Source organism: Hemiscyllium ocellatum, unplaced genomic scaffold (assembly GCF_020745735.1).
Source record: "Hemiscyllium ocellatum isolate sHemOce1 unplaced genomic scaffold, sHemOce1.pat.X.cur. R, whole genome shotgun sequence".
In the NCBI taxonomy this organism is placed as follows: Eukaryota; Metazoa; Chordata; class Chondrichthyes; order Orectolobiformes; family Hemiscylliidae; genus Hemiscyllium; species Hemiscyllium ocellatum.
The window spans coordinates 356,500-375,259 of NW_026867602.1; the positions used below are offsets into that span (position 1 = coordinate 356,500).

The 18,760-nt window shown below is 58.1% G+C and overlaps 2 protein-coding genes across 7 annotated transcripts in view; one reads left to right on the plus strand and one right to left on the minus strand.

Annotated features, from left to right (window-relative positions):
- The window catches only part of LOC132809019 (RNA-binding protein 10-like), a 46,566-nt gene extending 40,437 nt beyond the window's left edge, over nt 1–6,129 (plus strand). For 3 of the 6 annotated variants that reach the window (XM_060822390.1, XM_060822393.1, XM_060822391.1), the window contains exons 20-26: nt 621–704; nt 1,806–1,991; nt 3,195–3,269; nt 4,397–4,479; nt 4,678–4,786; nt 4,872–4,908; nt 5,888–6,129. In XM_060822390.1, coding sequence (XP_060678373.1) covers nt 621–704; nt 1,806–1,991; nt 3,195–3,269; nt 4,397–4,479; nt 4,678–4,786; nt 4,872–4,886 — 552 coding nt within the window. In that variant the 3' untranslated portion in view covers nt 4,887–4,908; nt 5,888–6,129. Of the gene's footprint in view, nt 1–620; nt 705–1,805; nt 1,992–3,194; nt 3,270–4,396; nt 4,480–4,677; nt 4,787–4,868; nt 4,909–5,887 lie in introns of all 6 variants that reach the window. The other 3 variants (XM_060822392.1, XM_060822394.1, XM_060822395.1) reach the window with 3 other exon arrangements.
- A 1,079-nt stretch (nt 6,130–7,208) lies between these two features.
- On the minus strand, nt 7,209–18,464 carry tpk2 (thiamin pyrophosphokinase 2). The gene is made up of 8 exons (XM_060822418.1): nt 18,388–18,464; nt 16,391–16,629; nt 15,536–15,599; nt 11,149–11,279; nt 9,815–9,933; nt 8,751–8,883; nt 7,654–7,750; nt 7,209–7,461 (listed from the first exon to the last, which is right to left on the minus strand). Exons 1-8 carry the CDS (start codon nt 18,461–18,463, stop codon nt 7,415–7,417), a joined length of 906 nt encoding a protein of 301 aa, XP_060678401.1. The 5' UTR covers nt 18,464; the 3' UTR covers nt 7,209–7,414.
- Nucleotides 18,465–18,760: the final 296 nt, after the last annotated feature.

An 18,760-nucleotide genomic window follows, 5' to 3' on the forward strand; every position in this document is an offset into this window, starting at 1 on the left:
TTCCCCCCCCCCCCCACCCCCAGTCCCCCCTCCTCTCCTGAGCACCCCAATTCCTATCTGCGTCCACACCACCCACCCTCCCCAGTACACCCCTAACCCACTGCCTGATACCTCCTCTTACACCCCTAACCCCCTCGCCACTGTCACAGCCACTAAATTTTACCATGGGATTATTCTCTCTCTCTCCGTCCCCCCACCGAACACCCCAATCCCTATCTGAGTCCACACCACCCACCCTCCCCAGTACACCCCTAACCCCTGGAAGATAACCCCCACCTCATACACTCTGAACTCACTGCCTGATACCTCCCCTTAAACCCCTAACCCCCTCACCACTGTCACAGCCACTAAATTTTACCATGGGATTATCCCACCCCGGACCTTGCTTGTGAATAGCTTACTTGGACGATGGCGAGTGGGGGCTGGTGGCCTGGCGTTTGTTGGGGTGGGGGCTTTACCTTTGAGACTGGACTGGGCTGAAACACCGTGGTGAGGTGCCGTCAGTGACTCGCTCCCCACTGGCCAGGATGGGGCGGGTGAAGCCTGGGACCTGCCCACAGTGTCACCTCCTTGAGGACCCCTACCCCTCCTGATTGACTAAAACTCTTTGTTCCTTTCAGAGCACACTGGCAGAGAGACAGCACGTCATGATGGAGCACCTGAAACGCACCACAGACAAGGTGAAGGATGAGGATAATCGAGCGGTACGAACCCAGGGGATAAACCCGCGCGCACCCACCTTCGGCAGGTTCACCTTAAATCGTCTCCGGGATTCCCCTCCTCACGGCCCCTTCCCTGAGCTCCCCATCCTGTGAAGGTCCCGTGCATTAACAACCTGCAGCGGTGAAGGGAAGGACAGGCTGATGTGTCTGGCTTGATTTGCTGCAGTATGCAAAAACTTCAACCACGTACTCTTCCTACTGTCGGGACAGAGAACGTACGGCCACCTCAGCCTTTATTCCTCGCTCACTCCCCCCTCGCCCTCTCCTCCCTCCCTCACAGGTCTTCCACTGAAACATAAACACATGCTGCAGACTAGATTTTAACCACAAATCCAATTTATTGCATAAAGTAAATGGGGATTAAATGGAATAATTTAAGCCATTTATAAATACCAGATGTTTGAGGATTTTGAAACACACGGTAAGACATGACCCTGACAGTGGTACAATACTGAGAGATCAGAGAGAGAATTCCTTTCTAAATCGCACACAATGTGGTTTCAGTTTTTGGCTTTAAAAATCTGACAGCCTCTTCATAAAACGGAGCTCAGATTTTCTCCACTTGAAATAACCCCTTTCAGTTTTTAACTAAACACTTCTGGTCTGGTTCGTTTTAACTAAGTTCCGTACTTTGTCATCATCTGTTTCTTAACTGTTTGAAACCTTCTCCTTTTGTCAGGACCGGCTGTGTTTTTAAACATCCAGTTAAGCAAAAAAAAAATGCCCAAACTGAAACCCAACTGTCCCTCCTCCCCCCAAATTATCCGTGTTTCCCTGAACAAAAGGAAAAACGGAATAAATTCCTGACCGTCTAAACTGCAAGTCTAATGCAGATATGTTTTTCTTGTTTGCTCTCCCAATGTAAACGTATCACCCTTCGAACTAGCTCTCAGACTGCGTTTAAAGCAGCCATCCCCATGGCTACAGGAATACCAAAAAGTTGACCTCTTCTCCAAAGCCCCACCAGTCTCCAGCACAAATCCAAACACCCGACAGAATGATGTTAAACAACTGCTGAAGCCCACGTCTGGCCTGCCGCAGGCTTGGGGTAACTCTGTGTCCTTTTGTTGTCCCCGGCTGCAGAGGGCGAGCCCACTGCGAGGCCTGGTGGCGGCCTACAGCGGGGAAAGCGACAGCGAGGAGGACCAGGAGGAAGACCAGGAGGAAAAGCTGACCGACTGGCAGAAGCTGGCCTGCCTGCTGTGCAGGAGACAGTTCCCCAGCAAGGAGGCGCTCATCCGACACCAGCAGCTCTCGGAGCTGCACAAGGTAACGCCATCGCCCTCCCCGCCCGCACTCCAGGAGCACTGGGCTCGTCGTTCTCCCCTGTCTCTGGGCTCTGCTGCACCTGCTTCCCAGCCCCCACAGCCTGGACGTATAGACAGTCTGGCCTGTACGGTCCCGGGGTCGATTTGTGAAACCTGAGAGTGGGATGCACAGAAAAGCCCATGGTCTGGGGGCTCGGGAATCTCGAGTATGGCTGCCCTGTCAGCACCTTCCCAGGACCAGTGTGTCCAAATCCAGTGGAATGCTGCCCACTTGCTTGGACGAATTCGGCTCCAACAACACCGGAGAAGCTCGGCACATTAACCCCCACCTTCAACACCCCCTCACTCCACCAGCAGCAGCTGGGCTCATTAGGAATGCCCGGCTGAGCTCCAACACTCCCCTCCTACCCCCCGAGGTAGCTGGGCTCATTAGGAATGCTCGGCTGAACTTCAACACTCCTCCCTCCCATCCCCGAGGCAGCTGGACTCATGAATTCAAAGTTTGGGAGAAGATTTGTAGCTCGGGTGCTCGTTGTTGTGGTTCTGTTCGCCGAGCTGGGAATTTGTGTTGCAGACATTTTGTCCCCTGTCTCGGTGGCATCCTCATTATGAATGCTTGGCTGAGTTCCAATACCAACGCAGAGGAGCAGCGGTGTGTACCATCTACAAGACGCACTACAGTGACTCGCCAAGGTTCCTGCGAACCTTCCCAATGCCCGTCGCCTCATAACCCCACACTGGGGAAGACAAGGAGGCAGCAGATGTTGTGGTGGGGGGGGAAGATGCACCACCCCCAAATACTCGCAACTATTTCAGCCGTTCTTTGTGTAACTGGTTCAAAATGCTGGGACTCCCTCCCTAATGTAAAGTGCGGGGTGTCCCTACCAGTAATTCACAAAGGCAGCTCACCACCACCTCCTGAAGGGCAGTTAGGGATGGACAGTCCACGCTGGCTAGGCCAGCAACACTTACGTCCTGAGACAGAAACAAAATACATACAAGGTGATGAACTCCCCCCCCACCTGTTCAGAAGAGGGTCTCAGTTGGCCCTCTCGCTCGCACTGAGCTCCTGCGTCCCGGGGCGATCGAACAGACCGGGGTACAGTGACGGGGCGATTGGTGGTCATCAGTGTTCCGGCCTGTTTGCCGTTGGGAGTGTGGGCGGTGAGAGCGCGGCGCGATTAAACCTGCCTCAATCTTTCAGCAAAACCTGGAGATTCACAGGCGGTCGAAGCTTTCAGAGTCCGAACTGGAAGCTCTGGAGAAGAGCGAGAGAGAGGTGGGTGACACGGAGGTGGGGGGCGGGGTGCTCGGGTTTCCCACCCGGGGACGAAACGCGTACCAGACCTTGGTTAGAATTGGGCATAAAGGTTCAGAGAGCGGGGCAACGTGGAAAAGTTTGTCCCACAGGGCGTGGTCGAGGCGAACTATATCAACATGTCTGGGATAAATGATACACATGAGAAGGAAATAAATAGGAGGACAGGGCAGGATGTGGGGTGAAGGGAGAGACAGGATGATAGCAGATGGGGGTGGGGGTGGTGGTGGAAGGAAAGGGGGGGTACGAGGCGGGTGGAGAATGGAGCTGGTCACTGAGCCCCTGGGGTCATCACGGCCGTATAACTGTGGGTGAAACAACCTGGTTCGTCCCTCCCCGTCTTTGTGCCCTCTCTTCAGATCCGGCTCCTCTGGAGGCTCTCCACTCATCCAGGCTGTCGGCTGAGCGCTCGACCCTGGAAGGCGTCACAGCCGGATCCTGGTCTGTCCCTTTCGTACCCCCCATGCTCCAGATGCGGTATCCCCAACTCATTCTCTCTGAATCGGCAACTCCACTCAAACGGGGTGGGAGAATGATTCAGTCACACAGCATGGAAACTGACCCTGAGAACCAACCAGTTCATGCTGACCATAATCCCAAAGATAAACTAGTCCCACACCTGCCCTGCTCCTGGTCCATATCCCTCCAAACCTTTCCCATTCATCTCCTTATCCAAATGTCTTCGAAAGATTGTGACTGTACCCACGTCCACCACTTCATTCCACACACAAGCGACTCTGTGGAGAAAGACAATTGCCTTTGACATCTTTTTAAAATTTTCCCCTCTCACCTTAAAGATGTGTGCCCCCGCCCTGGGGAAAGAAACTGCTGCCATTCACCTTATATATGCCCCCCGCCCGCATGATTTTATAAACCTCTATAAGGTCACTCCTCAGCCTCTGACGCTCCAGGGAAACCAGTCCTGTGATTCAACTCCTCCACTCCCAGCAACATCCCAATGAGTCTTTTCCTAACCCCCTCCAGCTTCGATAACATCCTTCCTAGAACAGGAAGACCAGGCTGAGGTCAGGGAGTACTCTAGGGATTTTACTTTTTTTGTAAACGGCGGTGTGTTTCGGTTTCCGCAGTTCAAGTTCAGAGTGACAGAGAGACGGGGGAAACTGGGCGCATCGGACACCGTCGAAGCCAAACGGAAAAGGACGCAAGCAGGGTAAGTGACCCAGAGCTTTATCGCGTGCGCGGGGGTGAGGTAACCCCACCTCTGGAAGGCTACGGGGTTGCCCTCCCGTGAGGGGGCAGCCCAACGAGGGATCGTGTAGCGGCCACCGGGTATCGCTGACGTGATCACTGGGATCTTCCTCCTCTTCTCTCCCGCCCACCCCCACCCACCCACCCATCCATCCTTTAGGTACGATAGTACGAGTCACGGCATTGGGAACCGCATGATGCAGGCGATGGGCTGGAAGGAGGGCACGAGGCTGGGACGCAAAGAGCCAGGGATGGCCCCCTCCTCCAAGGTAACCCCCCCCCTCGCGGTGTCATTTCTGAGCTTGACTCTGTAACTGTTAAAATTCACTCTCTCTCTCTCTCTCCTTCCAGTAGACCCGGGATTTTTGATTGGAATGTCATCACTGCGTCGGTAAGTTTCCTCCCTGCTCCCCTCAGCAGGCAGTTTGCTCACTGCTCCACCCCACTCCCAGTGACAGAACGCCTCTGGTTCCTGTCACATGGTGGAGCCAGGGTTCCAGCGCACTGTCACAGGCTGAGCCCAGAGACTCTGTCTGACCCCCCAGCCACTGCTGCGAGGAGCTGACCCAGGACCTGTATTTTACCAGTTTACAGGAGTCCTGCTCACGGGACGTGTGGGTGTTGCCCCCTGGAGAAGGTGGGGGGTGACCCACTGCAGATGCCACAACCCCCACCTGTATGGTGTAGGACATCCCACGAGGGAGGGAGTTCTGAAATACTGACCCTGCCGACACTGAAGGAACGGCCTATGTTATTCCCAGTCGGGAGGGTGTGGGGGCTGTTCACAGAGGGTGGAGTCATCCCCCTGCCCATCTGCTGCCCTTCAACCTTCTGGTGGGAGAGGGGTTGGAGAATGGTGGGTTTGGAAGATGCTGTCGGAGTCTCAGTGAGTGGCTGCAGTGCGTCTTGTGGATGGTACACACTCCTGCTGCTCATGGTTAGAGCTCAGCCGAGCATTCCTAATGAGCCCAGCTACCTCGGAAGGGGAAGGAGGGAGTGTTGGAGCTCAGCAGAGCATTCCTAATGAGCCCAGCTACCGCGGGGGTGGGAAGGAGGGAGTGTTGGAGCTCAGCTGAGCATTCCTAACGAGCCTAGCTACCTCGGGGCTGGAGGGAGGGAGTGTTGGAGCTTAGCCGAGCATTCCTAATGAGCCCAGCTATCTTGGGGGTGGGAGGGAGGGAGAGTTGGAGCTCAACCGAGCATTCCTAATGAGCCCAGCTACCTCGGAAGGGGAGGGAGGGAGTGTTGGAGCGGTCACTGTCGCCTGGGCTGCGGCGGGAGTATGCTGGGTTTCCCCACGGTGCGCGGGCGGGTGTTGGGCCTTCCCGGGGTGCTGGAGCAACACAGCTCTCCCTTTCCTGTCTCCACAGTGACGTGACGGCCACAGCACTCCGCGGAGAGGGAGAGAGAGAGAGATCGCCTACGAGTGAAGGTGTGCGAATTGACAAGCAGAGAACCTACAGCATTCAAGCAGTCTGGCCGATCAAACCTTCCTTTTTGTTTTATTTCCCCCCACCTCCGTCTCCCTTCAGAGGAGCAAGGGAAAGGACTGTAAATATTTTTCTCAGCCTCCGCATGTATGTTTTTCTACTAATTAAAAGAATGGAAACTATTCCCGGGAGGAGACGTTACTCGGGGTTCAGGGACGTGCGGTGTCTCCGGTATCGGAGCGGGTGGGAGACCAGTGAGGATCTCCCACCCTGCATTCCCAGTGGGACTTGGTGTCGGGGTAGAGACAGGGCAGATGCTGACAGAAGGATTGAGAGTTGGTGGGGGAGGGAAATGAAAGACTATCAGCCCAAGACTCAATATTTCAGGCAGGAGCCCTTCTTCAGGAATGAGGAGGGTGTGCCGAGCAGGCTAAGGTCAAAGGTAGGGAGGAGGGGCGATGGAAAGGAGATAGGTGGAAGGAGGTTAAGGTGGGGGTGGAGAGGTCAGGAAGGCGGTGCTGAGTTCGAGGGTTGGGACGGAGACTAGTTGGGGGGAGGGGAAATGAGGAAGCTGGAGAAATCGGAGTTCATCCCTTGTGGTTGGAGGGTTCCCAGGCGGAAGATGAGGCGCTCTTCCTCCAACCGTCATGTTGTTATGGTCTGGCGATGGAGGAGTCCAAGGACCTGCATGTCCTTGGTGGAGTGGGAGGGGGAGTTGAAGTGTTGAGCCACGGGGTGGTTGGGGTGGTTGGTCCGGGTGTCCCAGAGGTGTTCTCTGAAACGTTCCGCAAGTAGGCAGCCCGTCTCCCCAATATAGAGGAGGCCACGTCGGGTGCAGTAAATGATGTGTGCGCCTGCCTGACCTGCTGCGCTTTTCCAGCAACACGTTTTTCAGCTCTGTTCTCCAGCATCTGCAGTCCTCACTTTCTCCTATCAGCCCCAAGAAGGGAACCTTCCCCCTCCTCCCGAGAGGTCAGGGTTAGGAGTTAGAACATTTCAGCGCTGGCCCCTTCAGCCCTCGACGGTTCCACAGGTCACCGCAACGATCTGAAGCCTGTCGATCCTACACTATTCCACGTTTATCCATTTAAAATCCCCATAAAAGCTGGCGAGTCTACTCCTGGAGACAGGCCCATACTGTTGAAGTTATTTGACATCCTTTCCCCCCCCCCCCCCCCCCCCAAAAAACAGCCCAGCGCCAGGTTTGAGGATTTACTCCCTCCCTGGTTATCTCGAGTTCCCCTCCCTCCGATCGTTACTGAAGAGTTGGTGACGCTAAAGGCCCCAGTGGGCTGTGGCAAATCCCTCAGCCCCTGACCGACCGAGAGAGACGAGTCGCTGGAAATTCCCATGTTTCCTCCCCCCACTGTGTTCACGATTGACTTGGGAATCTAAAATCGCAAAGCCGCACACGCTGCCGGGGGTGGGGGGCTGGATTCCCCCACGGCGTCTCGGAGTCAGTCCCCTTCATAGCTCCCTGTGCAGCCCCTCGACCAGCTGCTGGTAATGGCGTTCTGGAAGGCAAACACACACAACCGACAGCTTTAACCTCCTGTTTCAAACTGGGTAGGGGGGGGCGTCATCCCAACGTTCACCGCGTTTCACCCGGCCGGGTCCTGTACCCTTCGACTTCCCTCCCACCCCCACCCCCCACCCCCCACCGAAACGGTGACGGCACCGAGCGAGCGGACCCCTAGCTGTCTCACCGTTATCGGCGTGGAGCAGCCCGTGCCGAATGGCGAAGTCCAACACCACCATGGCGCAGTTCGGTTTAAACTCCGAACCTGGGAGTAGCTCTATCACCTGGAGGGCCAGAGAACAGCAGCGGCTTTAACCAGACCCGTCAGACCATTACTGGATGTGTGTGTGTGGGGGGAGGTGAGTGCCCACTGCCCACCCCTCTCCAAACAATCCTACCCCACCATTCACCAGGAACGGTCGCTGCTGCCACTTCTCCCCCCCCCCCCCGCAGCTCCACCACCTGTAATCCTCGATTTCCCGACTGATGAGGAATCGCGGCTGTCAATGTGCACCGCGCTCTGGACCCGAACGAGGTGGGGGGAGGGGGCGGTCTGCAACAGACGAGAGACCGGGGGGGGGGCGTCGCTGTTGGCGGGAGGATCGAGAGCCAGCGGGAAGACCGGTACCAAAGTCACTCGGCCCTCAGACCCTGCGCTCCAACTCGTCCGTGCCAGATATCCTAACCCAGTCCCCGATCCCCAGCACTTGGCCCATCTCCCCCTAAACCCTTCCTATCCATGTCCCCCTCCCCATCCTTTTAAATGTTGTCATTGTACCAGCCCCCACCACTTCCTCTGGCAGCTCGTTCCACACACGCACCACCCTCTGGGGGGAAACGTTACCCCTCAGCTCCCTTTCCCCCCTCTCACCTTAAACCTACCCCCCTCTAGTTCTGGGCTCCCCCACCCCAGGGGGAAAAGACCTTGTCTATTTACCCTATCCATGTCCCCCTCATGATTTTATAACCCTCTCTATGATTTATAAATCCTTCCTCACCTCAGTCTTAGATCGGGACCTCTTTATTGCGAGACTATAAACCCCTCCAACACCGGGGGGTAAAGGTCAGGCCCCTGTGAGTTTCGATAACATCACCTCCTATTCTTCTGGTCTCCCAGCGAGTAGACTCCCCACAAAGACAACAGCCCTCGACCCCAGGGACCATCCTCCTACTCCTCCCAATGAAACGCGCCCCAAACGCTGTCCGGCCCGCGCCTCGGCCAGTTAAGGTGAGACCTTCGTCCCTTTTAAATCCCGCCGCCCCGCCCTCAAATCCTGCCCTCACCTGTTCCAGGGACCAGAGGTAGAATTCCAGCACCTCCCCGTCTCCCACCTCAGGCCGGAAGTCGACGGGGACCTCCAGGTCGTAGACGAACTGGCACTCTGGGAAAATCCCTGCATCATCTTCGTAGGTGTAACTGTCAGACAATCCCCCCGCACCGAGCCCAGGGAGAGGGGAGCAGAGAAACATGGTCAAAACGGGAGGAGGGAGTGGGTCTCAGTTTCAAGGATTACTCCTTCCCCATCCTCTCATCCCACTGCCCCACGGTCTGATTTACCCTCATTCGGAAGCCCCAGGATCGAGGAGGAGGGAGGGGGCTGAATAGCCTCCTGTTCCTGTGTAACAGGCTGGAGGAGGAGGGGCTGAATGGCCTCCTGTTCCTGTGTAACTGGCTGGAGGAGGAGGGGCTGAATGGCCTCCTGTTCCTGTGTAACAGGCTGGAGGAGAGAGGTGCTGAATGGCCTCCTGTCCCTGTGTAACAGGCTGGAGGAGGAGGGGCTGAACGGCCTCCTGTCCCTGTGCAACAGGCTGGAGGAGGTGGGGCTGAATGGCCTCCTGTCCCTGTGCAACAGGCTGGAGGAGGAGGGGCTGAACGGCCTCCTGTCGCTGTGCAACAGGCTGGAGGAGGAGGGGCTGAACGGCCTCCTGTCCCACAGGCTGGAGGAGGAGGGGCTGAACGGCCTCCTGTCCCTGTGTAACAGGCTGGAGGAGGGAGGAGCTGAATGGCCTCCTGTCCCTGCGTAACAGGCTGGAGGAGGGAGGGGCCGAATGGCCTCCTGTCCCTGTGTAACCGGCTGGAGGAGGAGGGGCCGAATGGCCTCCTGTTCCTGTGTAACCGGCTGGAGGAGGGAGGGGCCGAATGGCCTCCTGTTCCTGTGTAACCGGCTGGAGGAGGAGGGGCCGAATGGCCTCCTGTCCCTGTGTAACCGGCTGGAGGAAGAGGGGCCGAATGGCCTCCTGTTCCTGTGCAACCGGCTGGAGGAGGAGGGGCTGAATGGCCTCCTGTCCCTGTGTAACCGGCTGGAGGAGGAGGGGCTGAGTGGCCTCCCTGATGCCCCCGGGTTTACCTGATGGTGCCGGCCGGCCTGGCGTTCCGGGCGATGGAGTCGGGGATGCAGGCCTCTTCCTGACACTCCTTCAGCAGGGTCTCCATCACTCCGAGGCTGGCTGGGATACCCCCTGCAACCTGAGGCCGGGACGCAGAGGGGGTTAATCACCAGGAGGGGGAGTGGGAGAGCCCCCCACGGGGGATCATCAGTACTGCAGTGTAGGGGGGGAAACAGCACCCCCTCCGGTGGGGATAATCAGTACTGCAGTACAGAGGGGGAACAGCACCTCCCTCCGGTGGGGATAATCAGTACTGCAGTACAGAGGGGAAACAGCACCCCCCCCCCGGTGGGGATAATCAGTACTGCAGTACAGAGGGGGAACAGCACCTCCCTCCGGTGGGGATAATCAGTACTGCAGTACAGAGGGGGAACAGCACACCCCCCCCCCCGTGGGGATAATCAGTACTGCAGTACAGGGGGGGAACAGCACACCCCCCCCCCCCCCCAGTGGGGATAATCAGTACTGCAGTATAGGGGGGAAACAGCACCCCTCCCGGTGGGGATAATCAGTACTGCAGTACAGGGGGGGAACAGCACCCCCCCCGGTGGGGATAATCAGTACTGCAGTACAGAGGGGAAACAGCACCCCTCCCGGTGGGGATAATCAGTACTGCAGTACAGAGGGGGAACGGCACCCCCTCCGGTGGGGATAATCAGTACTGCAGTACAGAGGGGGAACAGCACCCCCCCCCCCCCGTGGGGATAATCAGTACTGCAGTACAGGGGGGGAAACAGCACCCCCCCCCGGTGGGGATAATCAGTACTGCAGTACAGAGGGGGAACAGCACACCCCCCAGTGGGGATAATCAGTACTGCAGTACAGAGGGGGAACAGCACCCCACCCGGTGGGGATAATCAGTACTGCAGTATAGAGGGGGAAACAGCACCCCCCCCCCCCCCCCCCGGTGGGGATAATCAGTACTGCAGTACAGAGGGGGAACAGCACCCCCTCCGGTGGGGATAGTCAGTACTGCAGTATAGAGGGGAAACAGCACCCCACCCCACCCCCGGTGGGGATAATCAGTACTGCAGTACAGAGGGGGAACAGCACCCCCACACCCCCCGGTGGGGATAATCAGTACTGCAGTATAGAGGGGAAACAGCACCCCCTCCGGTGGGGATAATCAGTACTGCAGTACAGAGGGGGAACAGCACCCCCCACCCCCGGGGGATTGAACTCAGTCCCACTTGGGTGAACAGCCCCAGTGAGTGACAGACCCCAATCCCTGGGGGAGTGGACCTTGGGGAAGGTGGCAGGCAGGGGAAGGGTAGGGGAGCGGGCCGCGGATTACCAGGTTATCCAGGCGGCCGGGGTAGGTCTCCTTTTGGATCGTGCGACGGCCAATCCACATGGACATGCGCCCGTCGTCATGTCGGACGAAGCCGTTGAGGTGGACCCCGTAGCTCCTCACACCAAATAAACCTGCCAGAGAGACGTGGAGAGAGAGAGAGAGAGGACGACGTAGACCTTACATCTCCCAGCCGCACCCACCTAAACTCTTCCCTGCACTGCACTGGGATTCCAGGGGCTGCCTGCATCCTAAATACATGGGATCCAAAGATCCTGTTCCGGTGAGTGGGATCGATCCGTGCTATCAGCGGCGATTCGGGCAGGGAGGCGATCATTCTCACTTGGGGTTGTAACTACCTTTCAGAGTGAAAGTCTGCTGTCCTCATCGTCACCACGTGACTCCTGACTCCCACAGGAGACTGGCGATGGACGCTTCACAGACTCCCGATGAGATTAGGTTCCCGACCGTGTGGAAACATGCCCAACAAGTCCACACACCAACCCTCCGAAGAGAAACCCACCCCCCCACCCCCACCCATATTTACCCACAACTATCCCATCTCACACTACGGGGACAATTTAGCACGGCCAATCCCACCCTAACCTGCACATCCCTGGGCACTACGGGGACAATTTAGCACGGCCAATCCCACCCTAACCTGCACATCCCTGGGCACTACGGGGACAATTTAGCACGGCCAGTCCCACCCTAACCTGTACATCCCTGGGCACTACGTGGACAATTTAGCACGGCCAACCCACCCTAACCTGTACATCCCTGGGCACTACGGGGACAATTTAGCACGGCCAACCCACCCTAACCTGCACATCCCTGGGCACTACGGGGACAATTTAGCACGGCCAATCCCACCCTAACCTGTACATCCCTGGGCACTACGGGGACAATTTAGCACGGCCAACCCACCCTAACCTGTACATCCCTGGGCACTACGGGGACAATTTAGCACGGCCAATCCCACCCTAACCTGCACATCCCTGGGCACTACAGGGACAATTTAGCACGGCCAATCCACCCTAACCTGCACATCCCTGGGCACTACGGGGACAATTTAGCACGGCCAATCCACCCTAACCTGCACATCCCTGGGCACTACGGGGACAATTTAGCACGGCCAATCCCACCCTAACCTGTACATCCCTGGGCACTACAGGGACAATTTAGCGCGGCCAATCCACCCTAACCTGCACATCCCTGGGCGCTACGGGGACAATTTAGCATGGCCAATCCACCCTAACCTGTACATCCCTGGGCACTACAGGGACAATTTAGCACGGCCAATCCACCCTAACCTGTACATCCCTGGGCACTACGGGGACAATTTAGCACGGCCAATCCCACCCTAACCTGCACATCCCTGGGCACTACGGGGACAATTTAGCACGGCCAATCCACCCTAACCTGCACATCCCTGGGCACTACGGGGACAATTTAGCACGGCCAATCCACCCTAACCTGCACATCCCTGGGCACTACGGGGACAATTTAGCACGGCCAATCCCACCCTAACCTGCACATCCCTGGGCACTACGGGGACAATTTAGCACGGCCAATCCACCCTAACCTGCACATCCCTGGGCACTACGGGGACAATTTAGCACGGCCAATCCACCCTAACCTGCACATCCCTGGGCACTACGGGGACAATTTAGCACGGCCAGTCCCACCCTAACCTGTACATCCCTGGGCACTACGGGGACAATTTAGCACGGCCAATCCCACCCTAACCTGCACATCCCTGGGCACTACGGGACAATTTAGCACGGCCAGTCCCACCCTAACCTGCACATCCCTGGGCACTACGGGGACAATTTAGCACGGCCAACCCACCCTAACCTGTACATCCCTGGGCACTACGGGGACAATTTAGCACGGCCAATCCCACCCTAACCTGTACATCCCTGGGCACTACAGGGACAATTTAGCACGGCCAATCCACCCTAACCTGCACATCCCTGGGCGCTACGGGGACAATTTAGCATGGCCAATCCACCCTAACCTGTACATCCCTGGGCACTACAGGGACAATTTAGCACGGCCAATCCCACCCTAACCTGCACATCCCTGGGCACTACGGGGACAATTTAGCACGGCCAATCCACCCAAACCTGCACATCCCTGGGCACTACGGGGACAATTTAGCACGGCCAATCCACCCTAACCTGTACATCCCTGGGCACTACAGGGACAATTTAGCACGGCCAATCCCACCCTAACCTGCACATCCCTGGGCACTACAGGGACAATTTAGCACGGCCAATCCCACCCTAACCTGCACATCCCTGGGCACTACGGGGACAATTTAGCACGGCCAATCCACCCTAACCTGCACATCCCTGGGCACTACAGGGACAATTTAGCACGGCCAATCCCACCCTAACCTGCACATCCCTGGGCAAAACGGGGACAATTTAGCACGGCCAATCCACCCTAACCTGTACATCCCTGGGCACTACAGGGACAATTTAGCACGGCCAATCCCACCCTAACACGCACATCCCTGGGCACTACGGGGACAATTTAGCACAGCCAATCCACCCTAACCTGCACATCCCTGGACACTACGGGGACAATTTAGCACGGCCAATCCACCCTAACCTGTACATCCCTGGGCACTACGGGGACAATTTAGCACGGCCAATCCACCCAAACCTGCACATCCCTGGGCACTACAGGGACAATTTAGCACGGCCAATCCCACCCTAACCTGCACATCCCTGGGCACTACGGGGACAATTTAGCACGGCCAATCCCACCCTAACCTGCACATCCCTGGGCACTACAGGGACAATTTAGCACGGCCAATCCCACCCTAACCTGCACATCCCTGGGCACTACAGGGACAATTTAGCACGGCCAATCCACCCTAACCTGCACATCCCTGGGCACTACGGGGACAATTTAGCACGGCCAATCCACCCTAACCTGCACATCCCTGGGCACTACGGGGACAATTTAGCACGGCCAATCCCACCCTAACCTGCACATCCCTGGGCACTACGGGGACAATTTAGCACGGCCAATCCACACTAACCTGCACATCCCTGGGCACTACGGGGACAATTTAGCACGGCCAATCCACCCTAACCTGCACATCCCTGGGCACTACGGGGACAATTTAGCACGGCCAATCCCACCCTAACCTGCACATCCCTGGGCACTACGGGGACAATTTAGCACGGCCAATCCACCCTAACCTGCACATCCCTGGGCACTACAGGGACAATTTAGCACGGCCAATCCACCCTAACCTGTACATCCCTGGGCACTACGGGGACAATTTAGCACGGCCAATCCCACCCTAACCTGCACATCCCTGGGCACTACAGGGACAATTTAGCACGGCCAATCCACCCTAACCTGCACATCCCTGGGCGCTACGGGGACAATTTAGCATGGCCAATCCACCCTAACCTGTACATCCCTGGGCACTACAGGGACAATTTAGCACGGCCAATCCCACCCTAACCTGCACATCCCTGGGCACTACGGGGACAATTTAGCACGGCCAATCCCACCCTAACCTGCACATCCCTGGGCACTACGGGGACAATTTAGCACGGCCAATCCACCCTAACCTGTACATCCCTGGGCACTACAGGGACAATTTAGCACGGCCAATCCCACCCTAACCTGCACATCCCTGGGCACTACGGGGACAATTTAGCACGGCCAATCCACCCTAACCTGTACATCCCTGGGCACTACAGGGACAATTTAGCACGGCCAATCCCACCCTAACCTGCACATCCCTGGGCACTACAGGGACAATTTAGCACGGCCAATCCCACCCTAACCTGCACATCCCTGGGCACTACAGGGACAATTTAGCACGGCCAATCCCACCCTAACCTGCACATCCCTGGGCACTACGGGGACAATTTAGCACGGCCAATCCACCCTAACCTGCACATCCCTGGGCACTACGGGGACAATTTAGCACGGCCAATCCACCCTAACCTGCACATCCCTGGGCACTACGGGGGACAATTTAGCACGGCCAATCCACCCTAACCTGTACATCCCTGGGCACTACGGGGACAATGTAGCACCCCCCAGGGGGGATAATCACTAACCACTGAACCACCACGCCCTCTGAGCAGTTAGGGATAAAATAAATCACCCGAACCGCTCCACCATCGGCTCCTGACCTGGACGGAGCACAATCCCACCAGCCCTGGGCGGCTCCATCACTGTGGGAGACCCAGCTGTTTTCGACTGAGTGGTGCATCACAGCGGTGCAGACCCTGGGTGCACACTGCCGCCCAATCAGAGTGTTCGAGGAGGGTGAGTCCCTGTGACTCCCTAACGCCCTGCCTCAGTCCTGGGTCTCGGGTTCAGGGAGGGGTGGGGTTCAGGAGCAGCTTACCCACAGCGGCCCGTTCAATGTTCATCAGCGGAGGGTCACAGAACCGCGACATTACCGGGTATTCCTGCAAACACAGAGAAACGGGGCATCACACACCAGGCTTTCTCAGGGGCTGGAGGGACACCACAAGGAGACAAGGAACATCGGTAAGGCCAGCTCAAGGAAGCAAGGACGGCAGAGGACAAATACCTGATCACACCCGCTCCCACAGCGCCCGCTCCCTCAGCGCTGACCCACCCACAGCACCCCCTCCCTCAGCACTGACCCTCCCACAGCGCCCGCTCCCTCAGCGCTGACCCTCCCACAGCACCCGCTCCCTCAGCACTGACCCTCCCACAGCCCCCGCTCCCTCAGCGCTGACCCTCCCACAGCGCCCGCTCCCTCAGCACTGACCCTCCCACAGCCCCCGCTCCCTCAGCACTGACCCACCCACAGCACTGACCCTCCCTCAGCCCCCACTCCCTCAGCACTGACCCTCCCTCAGCACCCGCTCCCTCAGCACTGACCCTCCCTCAGCGCCCGCTCCCTCAGCACTGACCCTCCCACAGCCCCCGCTCCCTCAGCACTGACCCTCCCACAGCCCCCGCTCCCTCAGCACTGACCCACCCACAGCACTGACCCTCCCTCAGCACTGACCCTCCCTCAGTACCCGCTCCCTCAGCACTGACCCTCCCACAGCGCCCGCTCCCTCAGCACTGACCCTCCCACAGAGCCCACTCCCTCAGCACTGACCCTCCCTCAGCACTGACCCTCCCTCAGCACCCACTCCCTCAGCACTGACCCTCCCTCAGCACTGACCCTCCCTCAGCACTGACCCTCCCTCAGCACTGACCCTCCCTCAGCACTGATACTCACCTCATTCCTCCATTTGCTGAGACAGTTGAACAGCCCGCGCTCCCTCCAGTCCCTGAGGACCTGCTCCAGTGCCGTGGAGCGCTGCTGGAAGGTGCGAAGGTGGTCCCTCAGCTCCACGTGTCCGTTGGTGATCTGGAACACCTCAGGGTATCCCCGCAGCAAAGGGAGCATCCTGGGCTGCACCACTCCCACTGCCTGGCCCCCAACACAGAACTGTTTACACACCGGCTTCGAGGAACCTGTCGGGGGATCGAGGGCCAATGGGTCAGTGCCAAGGAGCAGCAAGAGGCAGGAACCATCAGCAGCACCATCCCCTTCCCCTCCACTGTACCCTTCCCAGTCCCCTCCTCCAGCCCCTACACCCCCTCCCTATCCCCGTCCCCTCCTCCATCCCCCTACACCCCCTCCCTATCCCCTCCTCCAGCTCCTACACCCCCTCCCTATCCCCGTCCCCTCCTCCAGCCCCCTACACCCCCTCCCTATCCCCGTCCCCTCCTCCAGCCCCCTACATATCCCCGTCCCCTCCTCCTGCCCCCTACACCCCTCCCTATCTGTGTAACCCCCTCCTGCCTCCTACACCCCCTCCCTATCTGTGTAACCCCCTCCCGCCTCCTACACCCCCTCCCTATCTGTGTAACCCCCTCCCGCCTCCTACACCCCCTCCCTATCTGTGTAACCCCCTCCCGCCTCCTACACCCCCTCCCTATCTGTGTAACCCCCTCCCGCCTCCTACACCCCCTCCCTATCTGTGTAACCCCCTCCCGCCTCCTACCCCCCTCCCTATCTGTGTAACCCCCTCCCGCCTCCTACACCCCCTCCCTATCTGTGTAACCCCCTCCCGCCTCCTACACCCCTCCCTATCTGTGTAACCCCCTCCTGCCTCCTACACCCCCTCCCTATCTGTGTAACCCCCTCCTGCCTCCTACACCCCCTCCCTATCTGTGTAACCCCCTCCCGCCTCCTACACCCCTCCCTATCTGTGTAACCCCCTCCTGCCTCCTACACCCCCTCCCTATCTGTGTAACCCCCTCCTGCCTCCTACACCCCCTCCCTATCTGTGTAACCCCCTCCTGCCTCCTACACCCCTCCCTATCTGTGTAACCCCCTGCACCCCTCCCTATCTGTGTAACCCCCTCCTGCCTCCTACACCCCTCCCTATCTGTGTAACCCCCTCCTGCCTCCTACACCCCTCCCTATCTGAGTAACCCCCTCCTGCCTCCTACACCCCTATGTGTCACCCCCTCCCTATCTCTGTAATCCCCTGCACCCCCTCCCTATCTCTGTAACCCCCTCCGTATCTGTGTAACCCCCTCCAGCCCCCCCTATGTGTCACCCCCTCCCTATCTGTGTAATCCTCTGCACTCCCTCCCTATCTCTGTAACCCCCTCCCTATCTGTGTAACCCCCTGCAGCCCCCTACACCCCTTCCCTATCTCTGTAATCCCCTGCACCCCCTCCCTATCCCTCTCACCCCTTCCCTATCCCCCTCCACCGTCCCCCCCTCCAATCCCCTACACCCCATCCTTATTTCTGTCACCCCCTGCCTATCTGTGTAACCCCCTCCATGCCCTGCACCCCCTCCCTATACCCCTGTCCCCCCTCCACCCCATCCCTGTCCCCCTCACCCCCCGTCCCCCTCCCTATCCCCCCTCACCCCCTCCCTGTCCCCCCCTCCTCCCTATACCCCATCCACCCCCTCCCTATACCCCTCCATGTCCCCCCTCACCCCCTCCCTATACCCCTCCATCCCCCCCCCCCATACCCCTCCATCCCCCCCCCATACCCCTCCATCCCCCCCCCCCCCATACCCCTCCATCCCCTCCCTCCCTCCCTCCCTCTGTTGCAGACACACAGATGGGGAATGCTCCTATCTGTTGTAGCTGTTGCCAAGGTGAGTGTACACATGCATTCACTCAGAGAGAGAGGCACACTTCTTGAGATATAAACACAAAAACAAAACAAATGCACAGACAGAGGCCCAAGAAAGAGTTTGCAAACCCTGCAAGGTGTGGAAGGAGTTCATCCTGCCCAGGAGTTGCAGGACACCCTCAGCCCACGACCTGCTCCCTGCCATCTCCTGCTGCAAAGCGAGCCCCAGGGCACCCTGGGGGAGGACTGCCGCGCTGGTCCTCCGCCTTCCCACGTTGCCCTGGGCGCTCGACGCGCAGGCGCACTGACGTCGCCCTCACGAAGGACTACATTTACCGTGAGGCGCCGGGGGGCCGACGCAATGGGGAAGGCGCGAACTTCAAACGGCGGCCATTTTGAAGGCTGCCCATTGACCAATTTCTGAAGAAATAAAAATCCAGATGAGCCTTTGTTCATCCTTTCTTTTTTGTTCTGTTTAGAACTGCAGCCTTTTTAAAAAAAG

Bases quoted from the DNA above. Each gene is read 5' to 3' on its own strand.
- tpk2 (XM_060822418.1), bottom strand. From the start codon at position 18,463: ATGGCAGGGAGCAGGTCGTGGGCTGAGGGTGTCCTGCAACTCCTGGGC. The intron at 15,600-16,390 runs GTGAGTATCAGT...CTGTGTTTGCAG, and splicing joins TCAGCAAATGGAGGAATGAG to GAATACCCGGTAATGTCGCG. The intron at 8,884-9,814 runs GTAAACCCGGGG...ATTGTCTGACAG, and splicing joins AGGCCGGCCGGCACCATCAG to TTACACCTACGAAGATGATG.